The 24442-nt window shown below is 42.5% G+C and overlaps 1 protein-coding gene across 1 annotated transcript in view; it reads right to left on the reverse strand.

Annotated features, from left to right (window-relative positions):
* DPP4 (dipeptidyl peptidase 4) overlaps positions 1 to 24442 on the reverse strand; it is an 80272-nt gene that overhangs the window by 49981 nt on the left and 5849 nt on the right. Inside the window, exons 3-5 of the mRNA XM_021702790.1 lie at positions 6695 to 6790; positions 6230 to 6321; positions 4858 to 4938 (exon numbers count right to left, since the gene is read on the reverse strand). Of these exons, the coding sequence (XP_021558465.1) occupies positions 4858 to 4938; positions 6230 to 6321; positions 6695 to 6790 (269 nt within the window). The remainder of the gene's footprint in view (positions 1 to 4857; positions 4939 to 6229; positions 6322 to 6694; positions 6791 to 24442) is intronic.

Consider the following 24442-nt stretch of genomic DNA (forward strand, 5'->3'; position numbering starts at 1 on the left):
GTGAAAATATACTGCATGATACTGGAATGGTGGATACATGTCATTATACATTATAGATTTGCCAAAACCCATAGAATGTATGACAACATTAGGATTGTTGGAGACAACAACCTAATGAGAACTATGGACTTTAGTTGGATATAACGTATCAATAATGGCTCATCAATTGTAACGAATGTACCCTACTAATGCAAAATGTTAATGATAGGGGAAACTGGAACAGAAGTGGGGGGGGGATGATGAGGGAGTATGTGGGAACTCTGTATTTTCCACTTATATTCTGTAAATCTAAAGCTGTTCTAAAAAGAATTAAGTCTATTAATTTAGAAATAAATGAATTCGAGCTATGCCAGATAACTTGGAAGAAGTTCCACACGGAATCATTGAGAAATGCAAATTACGGAAAAGTATGGAAAATAGGATTTTATTTTTTATAGAATAAGCAATGACTAAAAGAATATCTTCATAGAATTATTTGAATAAGGGGGAAAATTTAAAATATGGAGAGATATATACTAGGTTCTTAACATGTGATACTTAGGGAAAAGGGGGGTGGTGAGGAGTAGAGAGCCAGGCATAAGAGGGAAAAAAGATAAGACTGAAGATTATATATATATATATATGTACATATATATACACATACAGATTTGCATTTATGAAAAATTATGTTTATATGTGGATGCATTTATACATTAAAGATATTTTAAGAGAAATGACATGTCTTCATGTCTGTCTTCCCTACCATAATCCTAGATGTAAGAAATTGTGTCTTTAAATCTATGAAGTCTTGTCTAGAGTAAGCCACATAGTCTCTGTTCAAGAAATAAACCAAACTAACATAAAAAATAAATTTTACCTATGAAAATGAAGTAGATGAAATGGGTAGCCAAGGTACCCAGCTTGTGTATGACAGAGCTGAGACACAAGCCAGAGGTTCTAACCTTGAAGAGTATTTCCCACTTGTCATTTATCATCCTCTTATTCTCTCATGTCAATAATTATGTATTAAAGCCTTACTTTTTGCAAGTCATACATTTTTTTTTTTAAATCCTGGATTATTTTCACACAATCCATGCTTGTTTCTGGGAAACCTCTGAATGCTCTACTTGTAAGAGCCAAAAGGTGTGCTACAGGCTAAAAATATTAAGATGTTTGAGAAGGTTTGAGATCACTCAGGACAACAGATCCATCATGAGTTACAAAAGGATGTTTGGTATGTTCACTTCATCTTTTGAAACAGACTCATCCATCTATTTAGGTTAGAAACTCTGGCAACTATCCTCTGTCAGGCATTACTGGATAAGACAGGCTCACTCTCACTCTCTTTGAGGAGCTCATAGTTGAATGGGGATATGGGCAAGTAGATACAAGAAAAGAATCACAAGACATATAACAAAGGTAAGTGGGGAGAGGCAGGAATCATAAATGAGGCCTTGGGGAGGGAGAAAGGTCTACAGAAAAGCTGATTGTTAGACTGAGTCTCAAAGCAGAGAACTGCCACATGGGGAAGGGGTTAAAAAAGCATAGCAGAGAGACACTGAAGCACAAAGTTGGGAAAGATTATGTTTAAGAGCCCAAGCTTTGGAGTCTTCTAACCTGGATTCAAGTCTGGCTATACACTGAATGTATGCTGCCCGCCCTCCACCATTCATATGTTGAAATCCTAACCCCCCAATGTGATGGTATTAGAGGTAGAGCCTTTGGGAGGTAACTAGCTCATGAGGGTGGGGCTCTCATGAATGGGATTAGTTCCTTTATAAAAGAGACTCCAAAAATACTCCACACCCCTTCCTCCATTTGAGGACATGGAGAAGAAGGTTCAACTATGTTCCATGAAGCAGGATGTCACCAGACACTGAATCTGCTAGCACTTTGATCTTGGATTTCTTTCTTAGCCTCCAGAACTCTGAGAAATAAATGTGTTAGTAACCCACCCAGTCTATGGGACTCTGTTGTAGCACCTTAAATAGACCAAGACAAGTCTTCACTGTGTTAATATCAGGCAAGTTTCTTTCTAAGCTTTAATTTTCTTTCTAGGAAAATGGGCTAATGTCAGCAACGGTCTCATGAGAGGTTCATGAGAATATATGTGAATTACTAAGGAGGGCCCTAGAATATTGTCCACATGTCACAGTTGATGCAACCATTATCTCTGGGGCATTCAGCAGTGAATGGACGTGCTGGGTGAACATCCATACTAGGCTGTAGGGTCCTTATTTATGTTTTCACTCACGTGCTCACTTACTTGTTTGTAGCCACAACGTATAAGTAATATTGCTCTTTCTGAATGCACTAACTCTGTCATGGAAAAGCCATGGAGTAGAATCTAAAGAACTTTGCACAGTAGACCTCCAAGGAAATAGAATAAGACTAGACTTTTCTTTGTTCTGGATAGGTTTATTGAGAATTGATAAGTCAACTGGAATATTGTAAGCATGTGAAAGATGATGCAACTATGATTAATGCTGGAGCATTAGGCAATGAGTAGAAATTATTGTAAGTTGCACATGTATGTTGTACAGAAAATCCTCTAAGAAGTAAAATAGAAGAAAATAGAAGATTGTCTGCAATCAAAGATATGAAGAGTAAAATAAACTAATGTGATAGAGAGTGAATGGTGGCGTGTGGGAGAACAGAGTGGCAGGGTGCAAAGTTAGGTAAAGCAATCTGAGAAAGCTTATACCTGAATTCCTAAAAAGCGAACCTGTTAGATAAACAGGGGAAGAAGGTTCCAGGAGGAAGCAATAACAAACACTTTGGCCCTCAGATGGGAATGAACGATGCTTGAGAAAACTAAAGCGTGGTGCCCCTAGAGATTCTTGGATCACTGAATCACCTGGGAGTCCTTAAATCATGGGGGGAGCCCATGCCTGCCCCCGCCCCCCCATCACTGCACTGAACTAGTTGGTGTGGGGTAGGCTGCAGGCATCTGCATTTTTAAAAACCTCCATAGGTAACTGCAAGGTTCAGGCAGGGGTGAGAAGCACTGGCCAAGCACGGTGAGTCCAGAGAGGGTAATAGATGATGGGTTAGCAAGGGCGGACTGAGGTCCAATCACACAGGCTTCTGACGATGCTGTGGTTAGAGTCTGTGTTTTATTCTGAAAGTGATGGGGAACCACTGATCATGAGGGGTTAGGCATAGGCACGATACAACCTAACTTAAGTTTTAAAAGGAGCACTATGGGTACTGTCTGAAAAGCATGGACGGCGGTGGGATGACGGAATAGCACGAAAACAGCAAAAGCAGTTAAATGTGCATGGAAACTCCAGTGACACCACAAATACAAATTACCAATGATGGCTGTCCAACTACGGTCTACCAGTGAAATCATCCATTAGTAAACATCATATGACACCTACTGAACTTGGCCAAAGAGTAAATTGAGCTGGTATTTACCTTTCTGTTTCTACCTTAACCTCATCGTCTTTCTAAGTTTGTCCTGAACATGGGAAATTATTATTCAGTGGTTCTCAACCCGGGTTGGTCATTCAAATAATTACCCATTAAAAAAAAAAATGATGTCAGCCTCACTCCAGAGGCTATAATTTATTAATCTGGGGATTGGACCTGGCCACTGGGAATTTTTAAAAGCTAATCAAGTGATTTTAATCTCGAGACAGCAATAAAAACCACTGAATTAAATAGACAATCCATTAATTGGGAACAGATGTGTTAAAGTTGGCCTAGGATTCGGACTGGCTCCTAGCTGATAGGTTTAGTAGAATAGAGTCAGAGAGTCTTCGTGTCCAGGAAATGGAGCTAGACACAGTGAATCCAGGGTAAATATTATGATTGAAAGTCACCACATTGAAACGGGAAATGGAGTAGGAGATGGTTTGCTTGGCCTGAGTATAGAAGTGTTGGGGTGCGAGATAAGGCCCCTCAGCATTTATTATTTACTCTAGAATAAAAAGGCAGAGGTGGGGATCCCCAGCTTTATAGTTTGTGTTCAATGCAGAATATCCCTACAGGGTTTTAACGTTTCCTACAAGTCTCAAAACTTCCTATACTTGACAACTGTTGTCAAATCCAGGAATAATTAAAAAGCTACAGTTAAAGCTCCTGGCGCTTTGCAGCCAGCCTAACCATGAAGAGGATATGTGATTAAGCTTTCCTGAGGTGTGAGAATCTGATGTTGGGCTGAGGGTCCCCCTTGAGAATGGTTTGTATATGGTAGGACCCAAAGGTTGTGAGGTGGTCTGAGTCACCTTGCAGAGTCTCTTCTGGAGGATAAGAAGTGTAACTCTTTTTAAGGCAAATACTTATTGAGAGTTTTATTTTATGTGAAGCTGAGACAAAGGAAATAAGGGGTTCTATTACTGACTGTGCAAGTCAGACATGTAAGCTTGCTTTTAAATTGTAAGTTTTCTTTTATTAACTTATGCTTTTAGTATCTATATTACTTACACTTTTTAGCATTTGAAAACACTAAAAATGAATTTCTTTTAAAACGGTTGTTGGACCTACCTTTTATGAATGAGAATGGCTATTTCTTCTTTTGATGCTGAATTAATGAGTTTTTAGTGCCTATTATATTACCTAGGTGTCAATTTTTTTTTTTTTTTTTTTAATTTAAATTCTGTTAGTTAGCATATAGTGCAATATTGGTTCCTGGAGTAGAATTTAGGGATTCGTCACCTACATACAGCACTCAGTGCTCATCACAAGTGCCCTCCTTCATGCCCATCCCCCATCTAACCCGTCTCCCACCCACTTCCCTCCATCAACCCTCAGTTTGTTGTTAAGAGTCACTTGTACTTAGGTGTCAATGTTAAATATTTGTGGACTTGAAATCAGTTATAAAGTAACTCATAGGATTCTTTAAATGTCACAGTAAGATAGCATTTCTTTTACCTTCACATAGTTGTACTCTAAGAGAATAAACTGTCCATCAGGAGATACCGAATAATCATTTATAGAGTGTTCAAATTCCTCCTGTCAAGCAAGTAGAAAAAAGAACAATTGAACAATTTCATTTAACGGTCATTATTGAGCACTTACTGTGTAGAGGGTATGGCTCTAGACAGACAGGTGGCTCATGCCTTGGGAGCTGCCAGAAATGTCACATTCCCCCACACAAATGACCATGATGCAAGGTGTATGGTGATCAGGGTTAGAGAACCAGGGAGGGAAGAATTAAATCTAAGCAAGGAAAGATGGCCATGAGGGTAGGGATCAGGAAGAGAGAGAGGGGGAAGAGCATGAGCGAAAAACCAGATGTAGGAAAGGGCACGTGTATCCAGAGGTTTGGCATAACCTGAGTACAATATAGGGTACATCAGACAGCATATAAAAGAGGACGTAAAAATTAGAAAAATAGCTGGGACTGCAATATGAGAAGTGGAACTTTAATCCACTTTTTGAACATGGATGTGATAGAATCTTATCTGTCTTTACAAAGATGCTCTGGGACATGGTGGCAGACGTGAGATGAGAGGGGTTGCATCAGCCCTGGACCTGGGCAACCCAGTGGTCTCCTCTACAGAATGGAGATAGGGACCCAAGTACTAGAGTACTAACACAGATTAAAAAGGCCTTGAACCAGGACTCTACAGCGGAAATAGAAATCCGAGGGACACAACATTACAGAGGGAGAAGTGATAGGGTTTGTTGAATAACTAAATATGAGGGATAGCAGAGGAATCAAGGAGTAGAATTTCACTTTTTAGCCTAAGTGACTTGGAGGGGAGCATACTTTACCAAGATTGGGAACTCAGAAAGAGGAATGGGGTGCTTTCAGTTTGCTAGGAGAGCAAAGGGGAAATAACTAGCTGGGCTTGGGATACTGAGTTTAAAATACCGGCAGGCCATGGGTGGGCCAGGAGCAAGCAAGCTATTAGAAAGAGATTTTGATCTTGGCAGGAGGTTAGTGTTGAAAGTGTGCATTTGAGAATCAAGGCCAGACAGGAGAGCCCTGTTGCTGTGAGTGCATGAAATTCACTGAAGGAGAACAGGCAAACTGCGGAGAGAAGCCAGCAAGGGAAGACAGAGCCCTGAGGGGCACTTACGCTTAGGAGTATGGGCAGAGGAGGAGGAATCGTCAAGGGAGACTAAAAGGTAGCCAAGGTAGGGAGCATTCCAAGAAGGAGAGAAAGATCCACTGTGTCATATGCTGCAGAGAGAGTTCAACAGGATGAGAAATGATAGTACTCATGATTTGAAAGGTTATGAATAAAAATCCTCAGCATTTCCTTAGCATATACATGAATTATGCAATCAAACATACAAATGTACTGTTTTCCAGGAAAATGGAGCTGTTTCCGTATTCAGCATTGAATAGCAAGATATTATTTTCTTGTTTGTAGAGGTATTCCTGATCTAAAGAAAGAAAATGGCTGGATCAGTATTTCAAGTTGTGATTAAAAGTCTTCATCAGCTAAAAATGATACAGAAAAAAACTTAAGGTTTAAGCTCACACAAGTACTAAATAAGCATTTCTAAGTTGGAAAAACATTAAGTGATGAATATTACATTAGTATGCATTCATTTTCCCATCATTATTGTCAAAGTTTCAATTCACTTTTAACTTTTTATAATCCGCAACAAAGAAATACTAAGGTTTATTTTCCTTTGTACCTGTAAGTAGAGAAAAATACTTTCCCATATGATTTAACAAAACAAAGGTGCCCCACAACCTAACTAGAAGGAGCACAAGCATAAAAATCTGTCCCCTCCCCAAAAAAGTCCTTACCTGAAATCCAACGCAGGGAGTAGAATTTCACCCTAAAAGTATTTTTTAAATAATCACTTAGAGTGTAAGTTCTGCGGCTGTCAGCTGCACCATCATCTGTTGATTAAAAAACAGCCAAATGTTCAGTAAGATGGAATAACTTAAGTTTGGGATAAAATAAACAAATGGATCACTGCAATATACACTGGTCACAAACTATAGGAATTACACTCACAAAATGCAAAACACATTCTAAAAGATTTCAGGCTGAACTGTTAAAGCATATGTGAGTGGTGCGTCTCCCTGAGCTATATCAGTGCCTGAATTAGTGAGCTTCCTTACGAAGGTCTAGATCCGCAAAATCCAATGGAAATATTAATGTGAGTCCATTTTCTAGTAGCCATATTTAAAGATTTGTAAGGTGAAAACAATTTTAGTAGCATATTTTATTTAGCCCAATATATTCAAAATATTATCATTTCAACATGGAATCAATATTTAAATTCTATTAATGAGATCTTTCACATTCTTTGTTTTTATACTACTTCTTTGAAATCCAGTATGTCGTCTATGATTACAGCATGTCCCAATTTGACTAGGCACACTCCCGGTCAGTAGCTATAGGTGGTCATGTAGTAGACGGCACAAGGCTAGGCTGTCCTGCTTTGAGGCCTGAAGGTTCCTTTCCAAGCTCTCTTGCTTTGCACGGACCTTTAAGACAGGGTGATCGCCTAATTCATTGATCTTTGTTTCTATGGTGACTTTTCCTTGAACTTGGGGGAGGTTTTTATGAAACCCTCCCATGGATTCAGTGACACCTCACTTCTCCTCCTAACCTCTGACCATTCATTTTCCATCTCCTTCTTTGACTTCATTTTTCTCTATTGTCCTCCAAGGCAGAAATGCCCTGATAGTCAATCTTCAGCTTTTTGCTCTTTTCTCTCTCCATTTTTCCTTCTACAGGACTCCAGAGAATGTGACTTCCTGGGCTTCAGGCATATTTTCCATTTAAATACATGAGAAAATGTATACTGATTACCTTAGCCTTCCACACCCCAAACTCACATTTCTAGTGCTGTGTTGGGCCTTCTTAGTTGGCTTGTCCCATACTAACTCTAGACTTACCTTGTCTAAAATAATCGTCTTCCTTCCCAAATAATTTTCCCTAGGCAATTTGTGTGGTTTTAGATTCTGTCACTGGAAACCCATATTCAAAGTCTGAAAATCATTTTTGATGTCTCCCTCTCTCTTACTCCCACCTGCATCTAGTTAACCCTGTTGATTCTTCCTGTGAAATCGTTCTCCCGGGTATCCTGCCCTTAGTCTCTCCCCAGTCCAATGCCCCCACTGTACCACCCCTGGAATGAGTTTTCCAAAATGCCACTTTCATCCCGGTGACCTTTTCCTCAAAAGCCTCCCTGGATTCGCCATTGCCTACGGAAAGATTCCAACTCCTTAGTGTGGCACTCATGGGCTCCACAGTCTGGCATGAGCCTCTCCAGCCTCATTTCCACTCACTCCATGCATGAACCCTCTAACCCACTCACACTGATTGCCTACGGGACCCAGTAAGCCTTCTTTGGCTTTCTTTTTTTTTTAAGATTTTATTTATTTATTTGACAGAGAGAGACACAGCGAGAGAGGGAACACAAGCAGGGGGAGTGGGAGAGGGAGAGGGAGAAGCAGGCTTCCCGTGGAGCAGGGAGCCCGATGCGGGGCTCGATCCCAGGACGCTGGGATCATGACCTGAGCCAAAGGCAGACGCTTAACGACTGAGCCACCCAGGCGCCCCTTCTTTGGCTTTTCTGTCTTGCGGTTTGTCCCAAGCCTCTTCTCTGCAGTGTCTCCAACCGCTTCCCGGACTGTCAGAGTCCTCCACAGTCCTGCCAACTCCCTCCTCTCTCATCTAGACTTCAGTGTTGCCTCCTCTGATTTTTGCCCCCACACTACTCATTTGGCTTTCGTAATTAATAACTTCTGGGCAGTAACTATTTTTCCATGCCTACCAGTGTGGTGGACTGAGCTAGGCCAAATACTCATTGATGAAAGGGCCTTGGGTTGTTTGTTTATCTTTCATCAATTTAGTACCTAGCACAGATCTATGTCATAGTAGGTATGACGCAGGATAGCATTCTACGAGCCTAATGAAGTCATTGTGATTCCCCAACCACAGACCCTCCGCTGATGACAAACAGCCTAAAGAGTTCTTCCATACACTCTATTCTTTCCACATACTTGCAAGCATACACTCATAAAATCAGGCACCATCCTAACTTTTCTATAACTGTTCTTACTCTTCTGGGGATTGAAAAGCCAGTAGCAGGTTCTCTTGTTAATTTTTTACAGTCTGTGGAAAGAGAATTCTCTCACAGGAAATGCTCTTTCAAAAGATGTTCTCAAGATTTTATTTCTCTGGATCTTATCTTATAACATAGCCTTGTGTCTGCCTACAAAACTTTCAGTTTCAATAGATAAAACTGTTACACTTTATTACTTTATTGATTTTGTTTAAGCCTAGTTTGCTAAAGAAGTTAAAGATTAAAAAACAAAACAAAACCATTTGTTTTTTCAATTTGGGCCTGCATTTCACCCTGGAAAATTAGCAAGATATTTGTATTTGTTAGCAGAGATAGAGCAAATGGGTAAAACCAGCCCTTGAACTTGCCAACTTTCCCCAAACAAGAAGTAAAGCCCTGTGCTACAGAAAATATTTGAAACGCTACAGATCTGTAAATTTATTCACTAAATACCCTCAATTGTTTGTATTCATCCAATTGTTCTTTGATACATCAAATAGCTATAAAGTAAGTACTATTTGAAAAATACTGTTGAGGAGATATACCCTGCTATCAAGAGCTATTAGCCTAAAATGGACACAAAAGACATTCTAAAATTAGTACAACTCAAGGTATAAATGGTTATAGACCTTCAGAGTCCTATATTACCTGCTGATATAGATGTCTAGATAGACCATTGTATATGAACAATGTATACATACACACGCACACACACTTACATTGCAATGAACTAAATGTTTCTGTCCTCCTACAATTCGTATGTTGAAATCCTAATCCCCAGTGTGATGGCATTAGGAGATGGGGCTTTTGGGAGGTGATTAGGACATGGGGGTAGAGCTCTCATGAGTACCCTTATAACTTAGTGCCCAGAGGACTCTCTTGTCCCTTCCATGTGAGGACACAGGAAACAGGCCCTCACTAGACACTAGACACATAATCTGCCAGTGCCTGAGTCTTCCCAGCCTCCACAACTGTGAGAAATAGACACTTGTTGTTTGAGCCGCCCTGTCTATGGTGTTTTTGTTAATGCAGCCTGAACAACCTAAAACGTATATATCTAATAAAACAGTCATATCTTTCACTGCCTCTTGATTTTGTAAGGAGAGAATTAACCGAATACTTATAACAGATGACGCGTACAGTGTTCTCTCATTTAAATGTTATCCCAGGGCGCCTGGGTGGCTCAGTCGGTTAAGCGACTGCCTTCGGCTCAGGTCATGATCCTGGAGTCCCGGGATCGAGTCCCGCATCGGGCTCCCTGCTCGGCGGGGAGTCTGCTTCTCCCTCTGACCCTCCTCCCTCTCATGCTCTCTGTCTCTCATTCTCTCTGTCTCAAATAAATAAATTAAAAAAAAAAAAGAAAAAAGAAAATTAAAATAAATAAATAAATAAATGTTATCCCATGTAAGGGTATTTGCCCTGGTGTTTTAGGATAACACACTTAAATCTGGAATATTAAAATAATTGAGGCAAAATTCCCGTGATGTCACCCGCTGCCCAGGGCGCCACCCTTCACATTTCATGATGCATGGCTCACTGAGCACTTAACCTCTCCCCTGTCTCAGACAATGCTGAACTCATTCTCTCCTCAGGCCATAGCGTTCCTAGACCCATCATGTCTACCATGTTTGGGCTCCTATCATGTTTGCTCATAATGGGCCCAGGATAATTTTAATCCATCTGCTGATGTCCCAGATATCAACCCTGATGCCACACTCCTGCTATGGCCCAGGACATCTGTGAAGGCCCGGGCCGCCTCTGGTTTGTGTCAGGCTCGCTCAGCCACTTAAAGATGACCCCGCAAGCTGCTTTCCACCTCCTGGCTACCCAGGGCCAGAACAAATTGGAGCAAATCAAGCAACAAATGTTCCCTGGTTTTTTGCCTTGCCATTTGATAAGCAGTGCACATTGGAAGATACATCTGAAACATCTAGATAAGTGAGTTCTGTAAAACGTGAGTGCCAAGTCCAGGTTTTGACCTTTAGCAAGTTCCTAGTTTGCTGCCAAGTTACAACCTATTCTGTCAAACACTTACAGGACACGCTCATGTTTCTTTCCCCTTGTCTCCTTGCTCACTGACAGGGCACTGCTGTGGCAACAGATAAAGGTCTTTGGCTGCTTGTGTGGTTTTCCTGGTGGGCCTGGGACATGTAGTTCATTTGACTTATCGGTTCAAAGCATTATGCTAGCCAAGTAAAGCAGTTAATCATACGTTACCCATCTTTTATAGAAACTCTTAGATTCATGTCTTCTTGAATTTCAAAATCAAAAAAAAAAGGTTAACAACTTTAGATTTTACTTTTTTGGTGAGAAGAGCTATTGGGTTGGACCATATGAAAATGTCATTTTTATCAGTCAAAAATTGTAGAATAGCAGTATTTAAAATGACTCAACCTAATAAGAAATTCTTATCAAAGTGAATGGTATCTCAATGCATTTTTTTTTTTTTTAAGATTTTGCTTATTTATTTGACAGAGACAGAGCAAGAGAGTGAACACAAGCAGGGGGAGTGGGAAAGGGAGAAGCAGGCTCCCCGCGGAGCAGGGAGCCTGGTGTGGAGCTCGATCCCAGGACCCCAGAACCATGACCTGAGCCGAAAGCAGACACTTAACGACTGAGGCATCCAGGCGCCCCTCTCAATGCATCCTTGTTGTAGGACCAAATCATTTCTGAATAAAAGTATTTCCAAAATTATAAGATCCAAGTAAGGATGTAGTGTGGTTCCATGGAATCGTCTTGCCTTGACCACTTGTTACTTTATGATTACAGAATAATTTGAATATTTTGTATACATTAATAATAAACTTTTTTGTCTGTATTGGGCTATGATATATAATATTTCTACTTCACAAAGATAAATTGTTTTGGTAAAAAAATGGCTAATGAAATGCAACTAAAAAGAAATGTGCTCTTTAAGCTCATAAACTTATTAAGTTGTTAAACACAGGGAAAAGATATCTGGTTATAGAGCTCTTGGGTTCCATATGGTAATCAGTTAACATTTTGTATTGATGCTAAAGAAATGAAACGAGTGTTGCTTCAGAATTTGCCACAGCAAAATAGCAGCCTTGACATAGGGACAGAGGAAGCAAAATCAAGAAGGCAGAAGGAGAAATTGATTGGAAGGCACTTCATACCCTGTATTATCCAGTAGCATATGCAGGCAGGCTACCACCCATCTGAACTGATCCAACAGATACCAATAAAGTGTTGGGTCCTCGGTGGCTTTGAAATCGGAGAGCCTGGATTTCAACCTAGGTCTAATTCTTGCACTGAGGCCTTGGGAAAATTTCCGAATCTTTCCAAACCTCAGCTTTTTAATCCATAAAACCAGAATATAGCATTACGTAGCCCATGGGGACTTGCCATGGTTAAGTGGGATAATGGACGTAAAATGCTTAGCTTGGGACGTAGAATTTAGGAAGCTCTCCAGATATGTTACACTATTTATTGTTATTTTGTTCCAAGCGTGTGCTAGGCAGTCAGGATACAAACATGAATAGAGGAGTCTCTCCTCTCAAGGACTGAGCAGTGGTGCTGAGATTAGGACTTTACCTGCAATAAAATAATGTTTAAAATAATAAGTTTCATGATGTTCATATCCCAGATGATCCGAATAAGACAGCATAAGAGCAACATATCGAGAAAGCATCTAGGATAACAACCTAGTCATTCGCTAAGTGCTAATGAGCCGCTCTTTCGCCCTTCTACTGGTCTCATGACCTCCCTCCCGTCCAGAGCTGGAGTCAGCAGTTTGTAGCATGGAGGGAAAACATGGAATTTGGTGGACTTAGAGGATTTGTGAAGAGCGACATTTTTCCGATTACTGACACAGGAGGTGTTAGACTATACTCACAATTGCCAGATTCACCTCAAGAAGAGAAACATCCCAGGTACACCAAGTGACATCCGATAAATGCCCGACCACGGAGCCAGAGCCTAGGGAACCTGGGACTGCATCCTCCATGCATTTACTTGTAAGATCAGAGCGGCAGATGACCAAACTTTGGTTGGAGATGGAATCACTGTATTTTCAAAAGTCTACTCTGAAAGGCCAACCAAGTGGTACAAAGCATTATCTCCCAGAATAGCAACAGTTTGGGATAAAGGGAACAACTTAGTGGGAGGCTGGCTGTCATGACTCCAGCCTCACCTCCTCCTCCTCCCCTCGTATCACTCCTCTCTATCCGCAATGGCCTCCTGGCTGTTCACTAGACACACTCTGCCCACTGCCGCCTCAGGGACTTTGAACTTGCTGTACTCTCCTCCTGGAATGTTCTTGACCTCGAATATACCCAAGGCTTGCTTTCCTTACCTCCTCCAGATATTTTTTTAAGACCTGATCTCCCCATGGCATTCTCTATTGCCCTTCTTGCTTTATTGTTTTTTCCTTAACAGTTATACCATCTATCATACCATATATCTTACTTCTTTATCTTGTTTACTGTTTGCCTCCTTTGATTGAATGTAAACTCCATAGGGGCACTGATTTTGTTGTGTTTGGTTTCGTTTACTGCTATATCACCACAGCCTAGAACAGTGCTCAGCATATAAAAACAGTCCCTGAGTATTTGTTGAATGAAAAAATAAAAGCCAGATAATACTAACAGAGGAACACAAACAGGAACACGGTTCCAAATACAAGCATTGTGAACTCCAAGTGATGGTGGTAATACAAAGAGCAATGCACTGGTCAGATGGGTCTAGTTAGAGGATTGGCCAGTAGGAGAAGAAGAAGAACTTTCTTTTTCTGGCTGATCCCATGAGCGTGTGCCCAGAAGTAGTACCTGGCCCAACCTCTGGGTCCCCTGGAATGCCCAAACCTGCCTTGTCATGCTTCCCAGCGGTGTCAGAAGCAGCTGGGTGCCTCATACCCTTCAGTTTTGAGCCCAGATCTTCTGTGTCCTTCTTCTTCCCTTTGTTCCTAACCCCAAACGTAAACCATTCCTGCAGCTTCTCTCTCTGGGTTACTTTAGAATTTCTCTTTTGCTCTTTAGTCCGTGCAACCAATTTTTAGAGTAAATCCCTCTTCTGAAACACCGGGTGTGATTTCCGTATTTGTCACACCACTATACTTTGACAGTATAAAGACTTGCACACTTTGCCTATAAAATAAGGTCATTTTAGGCTCTAAGCATCCAATATCTAGACCTGGGGTTGGCAACCTCTTCTTAAGGGGCCAGACTGTAAATGTTTCAGGTTTTGTGGTCATGCATCTTTGTTGCGACTACTCCAGTCTGCCTGTAGCTTGAAAGTAGCCACAGACAACATTGTAATTTTAATGGCTGTGTTCCAATAAAACTTTATTTAGAAAAACAAGTGGCCAGACTTAGCTTTTCTTTGATGACACCATGTAGACATTCCTCAGAATTGTAAGCAACAACAATAACAACAACAAAAAACCACAACAAAAACACAACTGCTCCCAAGATTGGTTTTGAAAGATTGAGGTTGAAACTCTAATTGCTTTGAAACAATAAGAATATCAACATAAGACTCCAATATATATGCAGAAAAGCGAAAGTGGGCAGAATATTCATGCCTCAAAATTCAGGTCAAGATGAAGATAACTACAACTACTGGCAAAGCAGTGCAAGGCCAGAGGGACTTCCTGATCTAAACCCAGTTTACATTGCCCTACTCACTCTGCCTTGACCTCAGGAATGAGTCAGGAAGTGTAGCCTGCACAGGAAGTCTGCACCCAACAGGGTATCAGGGCTGCTTTATTCCTCTTTGAAATGGAAAGTGCTTTATTCATTCATTCATTCATTCATTCATTCATTCATTCTATTATAGTTTTCCTCTCCCCTTGTTAGGACTCTTCTGGGAATAAATAAGACTGGTACAATAATGGCCGACATTCATATTTGTAAGGCTTTTATGCCCCATGACATTGACTGACATTAAACCAGTGTAATCTCAGGTGACGAGAAACAGCTGAGAGGTGGAAACATATGAACTATGTGCATAAATGACCCACAGGCCCATGAAACGTTCAGCCATTTCAGTAAAGGGCCCTTTTCTCTTGAAAAATACTCAGAAGTAGTTGTAGTGACATGAAGCGAAGGTGTTACCATGCAAGCTAAGAATGATTAGTTTGTGTTAGAAAGAAACACTGATTAGAGGACATCAGCCTTTGGTGACCATGAAAGTTCTAATACTGAATCGCTGAAGAACTTTCCAGAAAGATTTATAGGCATAATCAATAAGGCTACTCTGTGATAAGTGTTTGTCTTCCAGGATACAAGGAAAGATGATCATCGGAAAACAAAACTGCCATAAAAATTGCCCTTCCCAGAGTTCTCCAGGCAAAACTTTCAAGAGTGTGAGACAAGCGTTATTACAGTACCTGCCTCTGGGACTATTAAAAAAATAAAAAAGTTAAAAATACATAAAGAATCATAACTACAAATACAGAATTATTCCAGTGTGCTGGGCCTTTCCAGGAGTTGTACATTTAATAAGTTATTCTCATCTCAATTTTACAGGTAAGGAAACTGAGGTGCAGGCAGGCATAGAGAGTAAGTGGACTCAAGTCCCTTGACTACTAAGCACCGAAGCTACACTTGAAGTAGACAGCGTGGCTCCAAAACCTGTGGTTATAATCACTCTTCTGAACAACCTGAGTATCTGGGAGGGGGATTACACATGGTAGATGCTACGCTGGCAGTTTTTGTGAATTGCTATAGATACATTAGACATTATGGAAGTGTTCAAATTCAATGCAGTGAATCCAGGCAGATAGGTTGGTAATATCATTTGGACTTGTGCAATTGGTAGGTTGCCTCAGAACATAATTTGTCCTAGTGCTGCAAAATCAAAAGGGTACCAATTTTTTTTAGAAAACCTCAGAATTTTCTCTCCAGAGTGTTGTTAAAAATGGCAACTTTGTGAGGTGCCTGGGGCGCTCAGTGGGTTAAGCATCTGACTCTTTTTTTTTTTTTTTTTTTAAGATTTTATTTATTTGACAGAGAGAGCACAAGCAGAGGGAGAGAGAGGGAGAAGCAGGCTCCCTGCCGAGCGAGGAGCCCGATGCAGGACTCGATCCCAGGGCCCTGGGACCATGACCCGGGCCGAAGGCAGCCGCTTAACCGACTGAGCCACCCAGGCGTCCCAAGCATCTGACTCTTGATTTAGCCTCAGGTCACAATCTCAGGGTCCTTGGATGGAGCCCTGCATTGGGTTCCACGCTCGGCAGGGAGTTTACTTGAGGATTCTCTGTCCCTCTCCCTTTACCCCTCCCCACCCCTCCAAAATAAATAAATAAATCTTAAAAAAAAAAAAAAAGCCAGCTTTGTGACTTCTTGGAAAGGAGGTTGTACCATCCTCATTCTCTCTTCCGCGGTGCATCCAGAAACTCATCATCTATTCCCCGAACTCCTAAAAAGGAGTCATTAAAGTAAGAACTTGTAAGTTTCTTTTCTTTTCTTTCCATGCTTCCTAGATGTAAAACATAACACAACCCTGAATAACTCAGGCCCTGCAGTACCCATTTTCACAGGAGTATGAAGTCACCCAATAAAAAGATACAGTGATTCTTCCTCTATAGCAAAACCACCCTAAGGGGCTTTCCCCTCACCATGCTTCCCACTTCTGGGTTATGCCTTTCCCACCACGCTTCCACCCTTTCCTCAAAACTTGGAGGAAGAAACAGGCCCGACCCGTGTCTCCAATCTTTGTCTTCTTTATCCTAAGGGACATGTTTTCATCTCTCCTCCCTCAGCATCCAGTGTCTTTTCACTGCTCACTTCTGCCCTGTCCTTAAGCACGCACAGGGAGTAGCTATCATAAAAAATATTTACCTGACCCTGCACCTCATTTCTCTGCCTCTCTTTATTAGCAAACATCTCAAATCACCAATCCACATCTGTGGTCTCTATCTTCTCGCCGTCCCTCCTCATGCTTCTGGGTCTACCCCTCACTACTTACACCACGAAGTGGGTGCACTTCTCCGACCTGGTCTTCTTCAGGGTTTATTTTCTGTACCATATGTTTGGCCAAGTAATCAAGTACTTTCAGATCATTATTTGAATATTTAATCTGGACAGTCTTGTCCTAACCCGACAAGTTATAAGTAAGCTGGAAGGATGACTTGTCTTCATCAGACCGCTGCTAGCACTGTGCTCTACAAAGGGATGTGCTCTACACTGGGCGACGTGACTCCCTATTCGTGAATGTAAGTATTGTAATCGGAATTACAGCAACATTAAAATGTTAGCCAAAAAATATCCTTGGGCTCTAGAGACATAAAACATGAAAAACATGAACAAAACAAGAAAAACTTTTACTGCCAGGAAGCTTACATTTCCTACAAAAACTTTCACTCCTACAAAAACTTTCACTCCCAGGAAGGAACAGTAAGTACATAAAGCAGTATGTTAGGTAGCTATCGGTGCCGTGGAGAAAATAAAGCCGGGAAGGGGGAAAGGAGTGTCAGGTCTGGGGAGAGTGCTGTGTTCAGTCATTTGCTGAGAGGAGGCCCCAAGGATAAGGTGGTATTTTGCCAGAGACCCGAAGGAGGTAAGGGGACAAGCAACAGTTAGTCCCAGGGAAGAGGGATCCTGGCAAAAAGATGTGCAGGTATGGAACCTGTGAGGCAGGATGGGTGAAGGATAATGAGGAGGGAGCAGGGGAGGATCTCAGAGGGGCAGTGAGGCTCGGGTCACACGGGCCTTGTGAGTCATTGTAAGGATTGTGGTGTTTACTCTGAAAGATGGGGAGTCAGAGAAGAATGTGATCAGACCTCTGTTTCAAAATGGTCACTGTATCAGTTTTCTGTTGCTGCCTAACAAACGACACAAACACAGTGGTTTAATACAGCACTTTGTATTAGCCCAGGGTTCTGTGGGTGGGAATTCCAGCCTAGCATGGCTGGAGTCCCTGCCCAGGGTCTCAGAAATCCAGGCATTGGCCACACTGAGCCCTCACCCTCATTCGGAGGCTCTGGGGGTGGGGGTGGCTGTGGGGAGGGTATAGTAGGGGGGAAGCTGCTTCCCAGCTCATGCGGGTTGTTGGCAGAATTCAGTTTTGCACGGTTGTAGGAGTGATGTCACCGTTCCCTTGCTGGCTACCAGCCAAGGACTACTCTCACTTCCGAGAGGCCTCTCACATCCCTTGTCACGTGGGCCCCGCCAAATCAGCAACGGTGTGAAAAATCTTTTTTTGTGCCTCAAATCTCTGACTACCCCTTCTGTGAGCAGCCAGAAAAACTCTGCTTTTTTTTTTTTTTTAAAGGGCTCATGTGATCAGGTCAGGCCCAGCTGGGTAATCTCCCTTTCTTGAAGTGGATTGTGGCACAGAACACAACTTAATCACCAGAATTAAATCCATCATATTCACGACCTCAGAGATTGTACATGGGGGAAGGGAGGAAATTTGGGGAGTCATTTTATTTTATTTTAAAGATTTTATTTATTTGAGAGAGAGAGAGAGAGAAAGCATGATCGGGGGGAGGGGCAGAGGGAGAGGGACAAGCAGACTCCCTGTAAAGTCCAGTGTGGGGCTTGATCCCAGGACCCTGAGATCATGATGAGCTGAAGTCAGATGCTTAACCACTTAATCAACTGAACCCACCCAGGCGTCCCTGGGGAGTCATTTTAGAATTCTGGTTCCTGTTGTGATGAGAAAAGTTAAAGAAATAGGGAGATTTTTTGCAAGAATTCAGGTGAAAGGTGATGGGCATCCGGGACTGGGGGTAGCAGTGGAGGTGGTGAGATATGGTCAAATTTTAAAAGAACATGAAAGTAGAAGTGATAGGATTTTGCTGACGACCTAGATGTTGAGTATAAACGAGTCTGTGGAGTTGAGAAGAGCTGCATGGATCTTGGGCTCAGAGACTAGAGAAATGGAATTGCTATATGCTGAGACAAGGTGCTCTAAGGGAGGAATAGGTTTGGCAGGACTTTGGGGAGATGTTGCTTTGAGATGCCAGTAACATCCAAATGGAGATGCCTACTCAAATATACATGTAGAATTTCGGAAAGAGGTCTGGTCTGACGACTGAGGCACTGTCACGTTATAGATAGTGTTTAAGGCCATGGGAGCGCGTGAAATCACCCAGTGGAATGAAGAAAGAAGGAAGGAAGAAGTTCCAGAATGGAGCCCTGGTGGTTTCAAGGTTAGAAGTCAGACATGAAGAGAAACTTCTTAAGGAGAATGGAGGGGGCATGTGGTGAGGTAGAAGGAACACCGGGAGAAGAGCAGAGACCCAGGGGGAGGTGGCAAAGAAGAAAGACCAACTGACAGGACAGTGAGACTCAAATGGAGAACTGGGCTTTGGATTTAGTAACACACAGGTCAGGGACCTTGAGGAGAACTGAGCTGTTTCAGTGGCCGGTGGGGGTAAGCCTTATTCCAGTGGGTTTAAGAAAGAATGGGGAGAGGAACTGTAGACAGAGATAAGACAAAGTTCTTTGAGGAGTTTTGTGGTAAAGAGAGCAGGGAGAAGGACTGGGAGGTTGGCAGGGATGTGGGATCCAGGGAGGATTTTCCTCTCCACCCCTCCCCCTCTTTTCCTTTCCTTTCGTGAGAGGTTACAGCACAATTAGATAGAGAGGAGAAAATGATGATGCAGAGGGCAGGACAAATAGCTGGAGCCTTATTTCTATGCAAAGCAAAAGGGGTGGAATCAGCGCCCACAGGAGGATCTGGCTTCCAGCAGGTGCCAGAAAAGTTCACCTAGCGCCCTGGGAGGGGCAAATGCAGGTGAGTGCCCAGAGGGGCTGGTGGGAATGGAGGATAGTCTCTTCTGAGGGCCTCTCTTTTGTCATTAAAATAGGAAGCCAGCTCATCAGCTGAGGGGATGCTGGGGGCTTGGGGAAGGGAGACACATGACAGAGTCTACCAGCAGCGTCAGTAAGGAAGCGGGTGGGGAATGTGGGATTGCCAGGCTTACAAAACGCCACTGATACTGGGTTCTAGATTTTCTTTTCAGTACAGTCAAACCACTTTCATCTTCAGAAAATCATTACCGCATAGATTAATTTCCCCCCCTGGAGATTTAACAACAAAGATTTGAGTCATCAGGGCGCCTGGGTGGCTCAGTCGTTAAGCATCTGCCTTCGGCTCAGGTCATGATCCCAGGGGCCTGGGCTCGAGCCCCGCATCGGGCTCCTTGCTCAGCAGGAAGCCTGCTTCTCCCTCTTCCTCTCCCACTCTCCCTGCTTGTGTTCCCTCTCTTGCTGTGTCTCTCTCTGTCAAATAAATAAAATCTTTAAAAAAAGGGGCGCCTGGGTGGCTCAGTCATTAAGCGTCTGCCTTCGGCTCAGGTCATGATCCCAGGGTCCTGGGATCGAGCCCCGCACAGGGCTCCCTGCTCGGTGGGAAGCCTGCTTCTCCCTCTCCCCCTCCCGCTGCTTGTGTTCCTGCTCTCGCTATCTCTGTCTCTGTCAAATAAATAAATAAAATCTTAAAAAAAAAAAAAAAAGATTTGAGTCATCAATTACAGACACCATGAAGTTATTTTGTTTGCTTTTATTTACTGATTGTATTTTGTTTTTCTAGCCATTAGTTATTTCAAATCCTACTTTCCTGGGTCAACTTTTGCAGATCTAATGTTTACCATGTATTTCAAAAAGTTGCTCTTTTTATTTTCTGTTGACTGTTTCTACTACCTTTTCGCATTATTAATTGGATAAAATATGACAATTTATATGGGCTTTTAATGAAAAAATTGAGAGTAATTCCCCTCATGTTTCTGACCTGCTCTACTGTCTCAGATTTGTATCTTAAATATTTCAAATTCAATTCCTCCCCATTCTTAATCATGTTAGATGGCAAGCCAAAGCAGGTACTGGGCCCCAAATGCCTTTCTCATAAAAAGCACATCATCGAAGCACCATGCTGTGCAATAAATTTAGGTGGTTAGGAAAGCAAGTGAGAAGAGGGGAAGGAGAGTTATATGATCAGGTTCTTCAGAGATCAGAGCTGGCTTGACATCTATTTTCTTTTGTTAGCAAATTAAATCTTTCAGTGTAATGAAAAGAAAGCAAAGATAAAATATATGATATGCCTACATAGAGCACCCCCCCCCCCCCCCCCGCTGCCCGCATTTCTTTCTTTTGGAATTCCCAGTTCAACTTAGGTAATTTCCCTTCCCCTTCCATGTGTTAAGGAAGGAGTTTCCTCTGCGTCCCAGGAAGGTGAGTCTTGATAATCTAGTCCAAAAGAAAATCCAGAACCCAACATTCATTCCCCATGCCCGTGATTAGATTAGAATGGACCAGTGACACAAATCTGGCCAATGAGATGTGAGGGAAAGTCTGCCTTGGGCCGAGGGACTTCTGGAAAAGCTTTCCCTCCCTGAGAGAACAGATTATGAATGAGGAACAGCATCATCTTCTGCCCTGCGAAATAGCTGTGTGAGCAAATGATGTGCTTCTCAGGCACCCATGCTCGACCCCAAGGGGACAAGCTTGAGAACATAAGCCAACAGTCTGAGGGGGGATGCAGCTGAACAGATGGAAGGTGCCAGGCCCTTGAGGATGTTGTTGGATCACTGCATCAACAAACTCTAGAACTGCCTCACTTCTACGCCTCCAGTGATGTAAAAGGCTAATGATAGGACAATAGTAATACTCTATAGTTCACATTTTTTAAAAAAAGATTTTGAGAGAGAGCCAGAATGAGTTAGGGGGGCAGGGAGGCATATGGAGAGGGAGAAGCAGGCTCCCCACTGAGCAGAGAGCCAGCTGGAGGTGGGGCTCCATTCCAGGACCCTGAGATTACGACCTGAGCTGAAGGCAGACACTGACGGTGCCACCCAGGCGCCCGGTAACACTTTATAGTTTAAACAACTTTTGGGCAGGTACTCTGTTACTTGCAGCCCGAAACATTCTGTTTGACACAGTCCTCCTACAGAATCTGGAGCCGTAATAGTTGAGGACGAAACAGGAAGGTGAACTGCATGCCTGGGAGGCAGTCTGGTGGCTCCACTATTGGAAGGATTGTATTCGGATCCATTAATTATTAATCCTTTATGCCTGGTTGGTTTCTGTACAGACTTCCCTGGACAGCATTTATCATTGCCCTTTAGTGCTTCCATAGCACTTCGATCATTTACTAGAAGGACACTTAGCCCTTTTTACTATAGTTAATGTTTATGTTTCCTTTAATATTGGGAACTGTTTGAGGATAAGGGCTGTGTATATCATTTTTATATCTCTCATGGGTAACAAAGTGCCTGGCATGTATAAAATGTTCCATAAATATTTGCTGAACTGGGGAATTACCATCTTTTGACAGGTATGTGCTAGGTGCACAATGGAGAAGGCCTCCCTGAGTCCTGCCTCTTGATCCCTGAAGCATATGCAGCAGAACAAAGGAATTAGTTCAAAGGAAGCGGTGTAGATTAGCTCTCGTGGGCAAGACAGAGCCCTGAGAGCACGAGAAAGTTCTCCACTTGGACTATGCAGACGGCTGTTCAAGGAGTCATCCTCGTCAGTGCTCCTTCCCTCACTTTTCACTTCTTTGCTCTCCGCCACACACTGTTTACCTCCAAAGTACATCCTGTTTTATCTCTCTTTTTTTTTACATTTCCAATACTATCACCCTGTCCAATCTGCCATCGTCTCTCACAAATACCCCCCACCTGCCTCTATTATGTACGAAGGAGTCAGAGACATAGTTTAAAAATGGAATTGAGATCATCCACATTCATGCTTGGAATAAAAAGAAACTCCTTTCTGTGTCCCTCTGCCTTTTCTTTTTTTTCTTTTCTTTTTTTTTTTAAAGATCTTATTTATTTATTTGACAGAGAGACACAGTGAGAGAGGGAACACAAGCAGGGGGAGTGGGAGAGGGAGAAGCAGGCTCCCCGCTGAGCAGGGAGCCCAATGCGGGGCTCGATCCCAGGACCCTGGGATCACGACCCGAGCCGAAGGCAGACGCCTAACGACTGAGCCACCCAGGTGCCCCCCCCCTGCCTTTTCTATCACCCTTAATTTTGTCCCAGCATTATTCCTGTCTGAAATGACTCAAGTGCTTTCCTCTTCCTTGCCTGCCCCATGGACGGTAAAGGTCCATGGGAGCAGGCACCTCATCTCTACTGTTTAGGGTCAGCTCCCCTAGACCCACAATAACACCTGACACGCAGTGACTGTTCCAGACGTGTTGGTGAGCTAACAAATCCTGAATCTGGCCATCACAGGACCACAGCTCTGAAGAGGTTGTAAGTCTTATAGTACAAGTTTCCTGCCTGAAATAAAAGAAAAAAGGAAAATAACAGGGGAATAGAGCCATCCGTGAAACTCATGACCTGAGCTTGAGCAGGTCAGGCTTTAAAAAAAACTGAGGAAAATAAAAAGAGGTGGTCTCAGCCCCACAGGGATGGTGTTAAGGTCACTGGGGCCACCCAACTGGTTTTGAGGACCCAGTGCAAGGTCAGGGAAGGGGTATGTGGTAGTCCCCAGCTGATACCCCTACTGCTCCCTCTTCCTTTATTATACAACATGAGCCACCGTAGTCCTCAGGGTGTCAGGAACAAAGTTCCGGCAGGCTTTGGCTCTGCCTGGAATTACCGTGCTTCCTGGGCCTTGGATGCTGAAATATATGTCCCAAGCTCATGAGTCTACTTGCTTCCCCAGTGAACGAAATAATGAAGAAATGTGCACATAAATGTATATGGGTAACTAAAGTCAATGGTTTATCATTAAGTTTAAAAAACTTCCTAGGAAGTTAGAATTTTGAAGAAAATATAAAGTTGAAAATACAGTACTTGGCAAAAATAAAACAGCTAACTCAGAAGTTTTGATTTTGTAGTTTTAGTTTACTCTCAGATTGAGACACACCCTCCTTTGGAGGTCATAATGGAGCTATGAAGACTAAAGGTAAAAATATTTACAAGATAATTGGTTTACAACAATGAAAGAGTTAGCATCAAACCATAAAGCCATGATTAATCATTCACTTACAAAAATTCCCACCAAAGCATTTCTTTAAAACAGCTATGGATGGAAATCAGCAGACTCAGGAAAGGCTAAAAGTCAAAAGGTTTGGATTTCCAAGTTCTAGGACTTACTCACAAAGCCCTAAACTTCTATGCCTCAGTTTCTTCAGTGTAACAAGTAAAGATATTAATACCTTAATGGGTTGTTCTGTGAAGTTCAAATAAAATAATATAATATGCATTAGAAACAAAGTAGGTGTAACTGAGCACAAGGAGCAAATCTGGACCTGAGCTGGAAGTCGCTGCCTGTCTACAGCTATTTTTTTATTTTTTAAGATTTTATTTATTTATTTGAGAGAGAGAGAATGAGAGAGAGCACATGAGAGGGGTTAGGGTCAGAGGGAGAAGCAGACTCCCTGCCGAGCAGGGAGAACGATGCGGGACTCGATCCCGGGACTCCAGGATCGTGACCTGAGCGGAAGGCAGTCGCTTAACCAACTGAGCCGCCCAGGCGCCCTGTCTACAGCTTTATATAGGAATGGAGGCAAAAGCAGCAGGAACTTTACTTCAGGACACTTGGCATCCAGG

Source organism: Neomonachus schauinslandi, chromosome 3, assembly GCF_002201575.2.
Source record: "Neomonachus schauinslandi chromosome 3, ASM220157v2, whole genome shotgun sequence".
Classification (NCBI taxonomy): domain Eukaryota; kingdom Metazoa; phylum Chordata; class Mammalia; order Carnivora; family Phocidae; genus Neomonachus; species Neomonachus schauinslandi.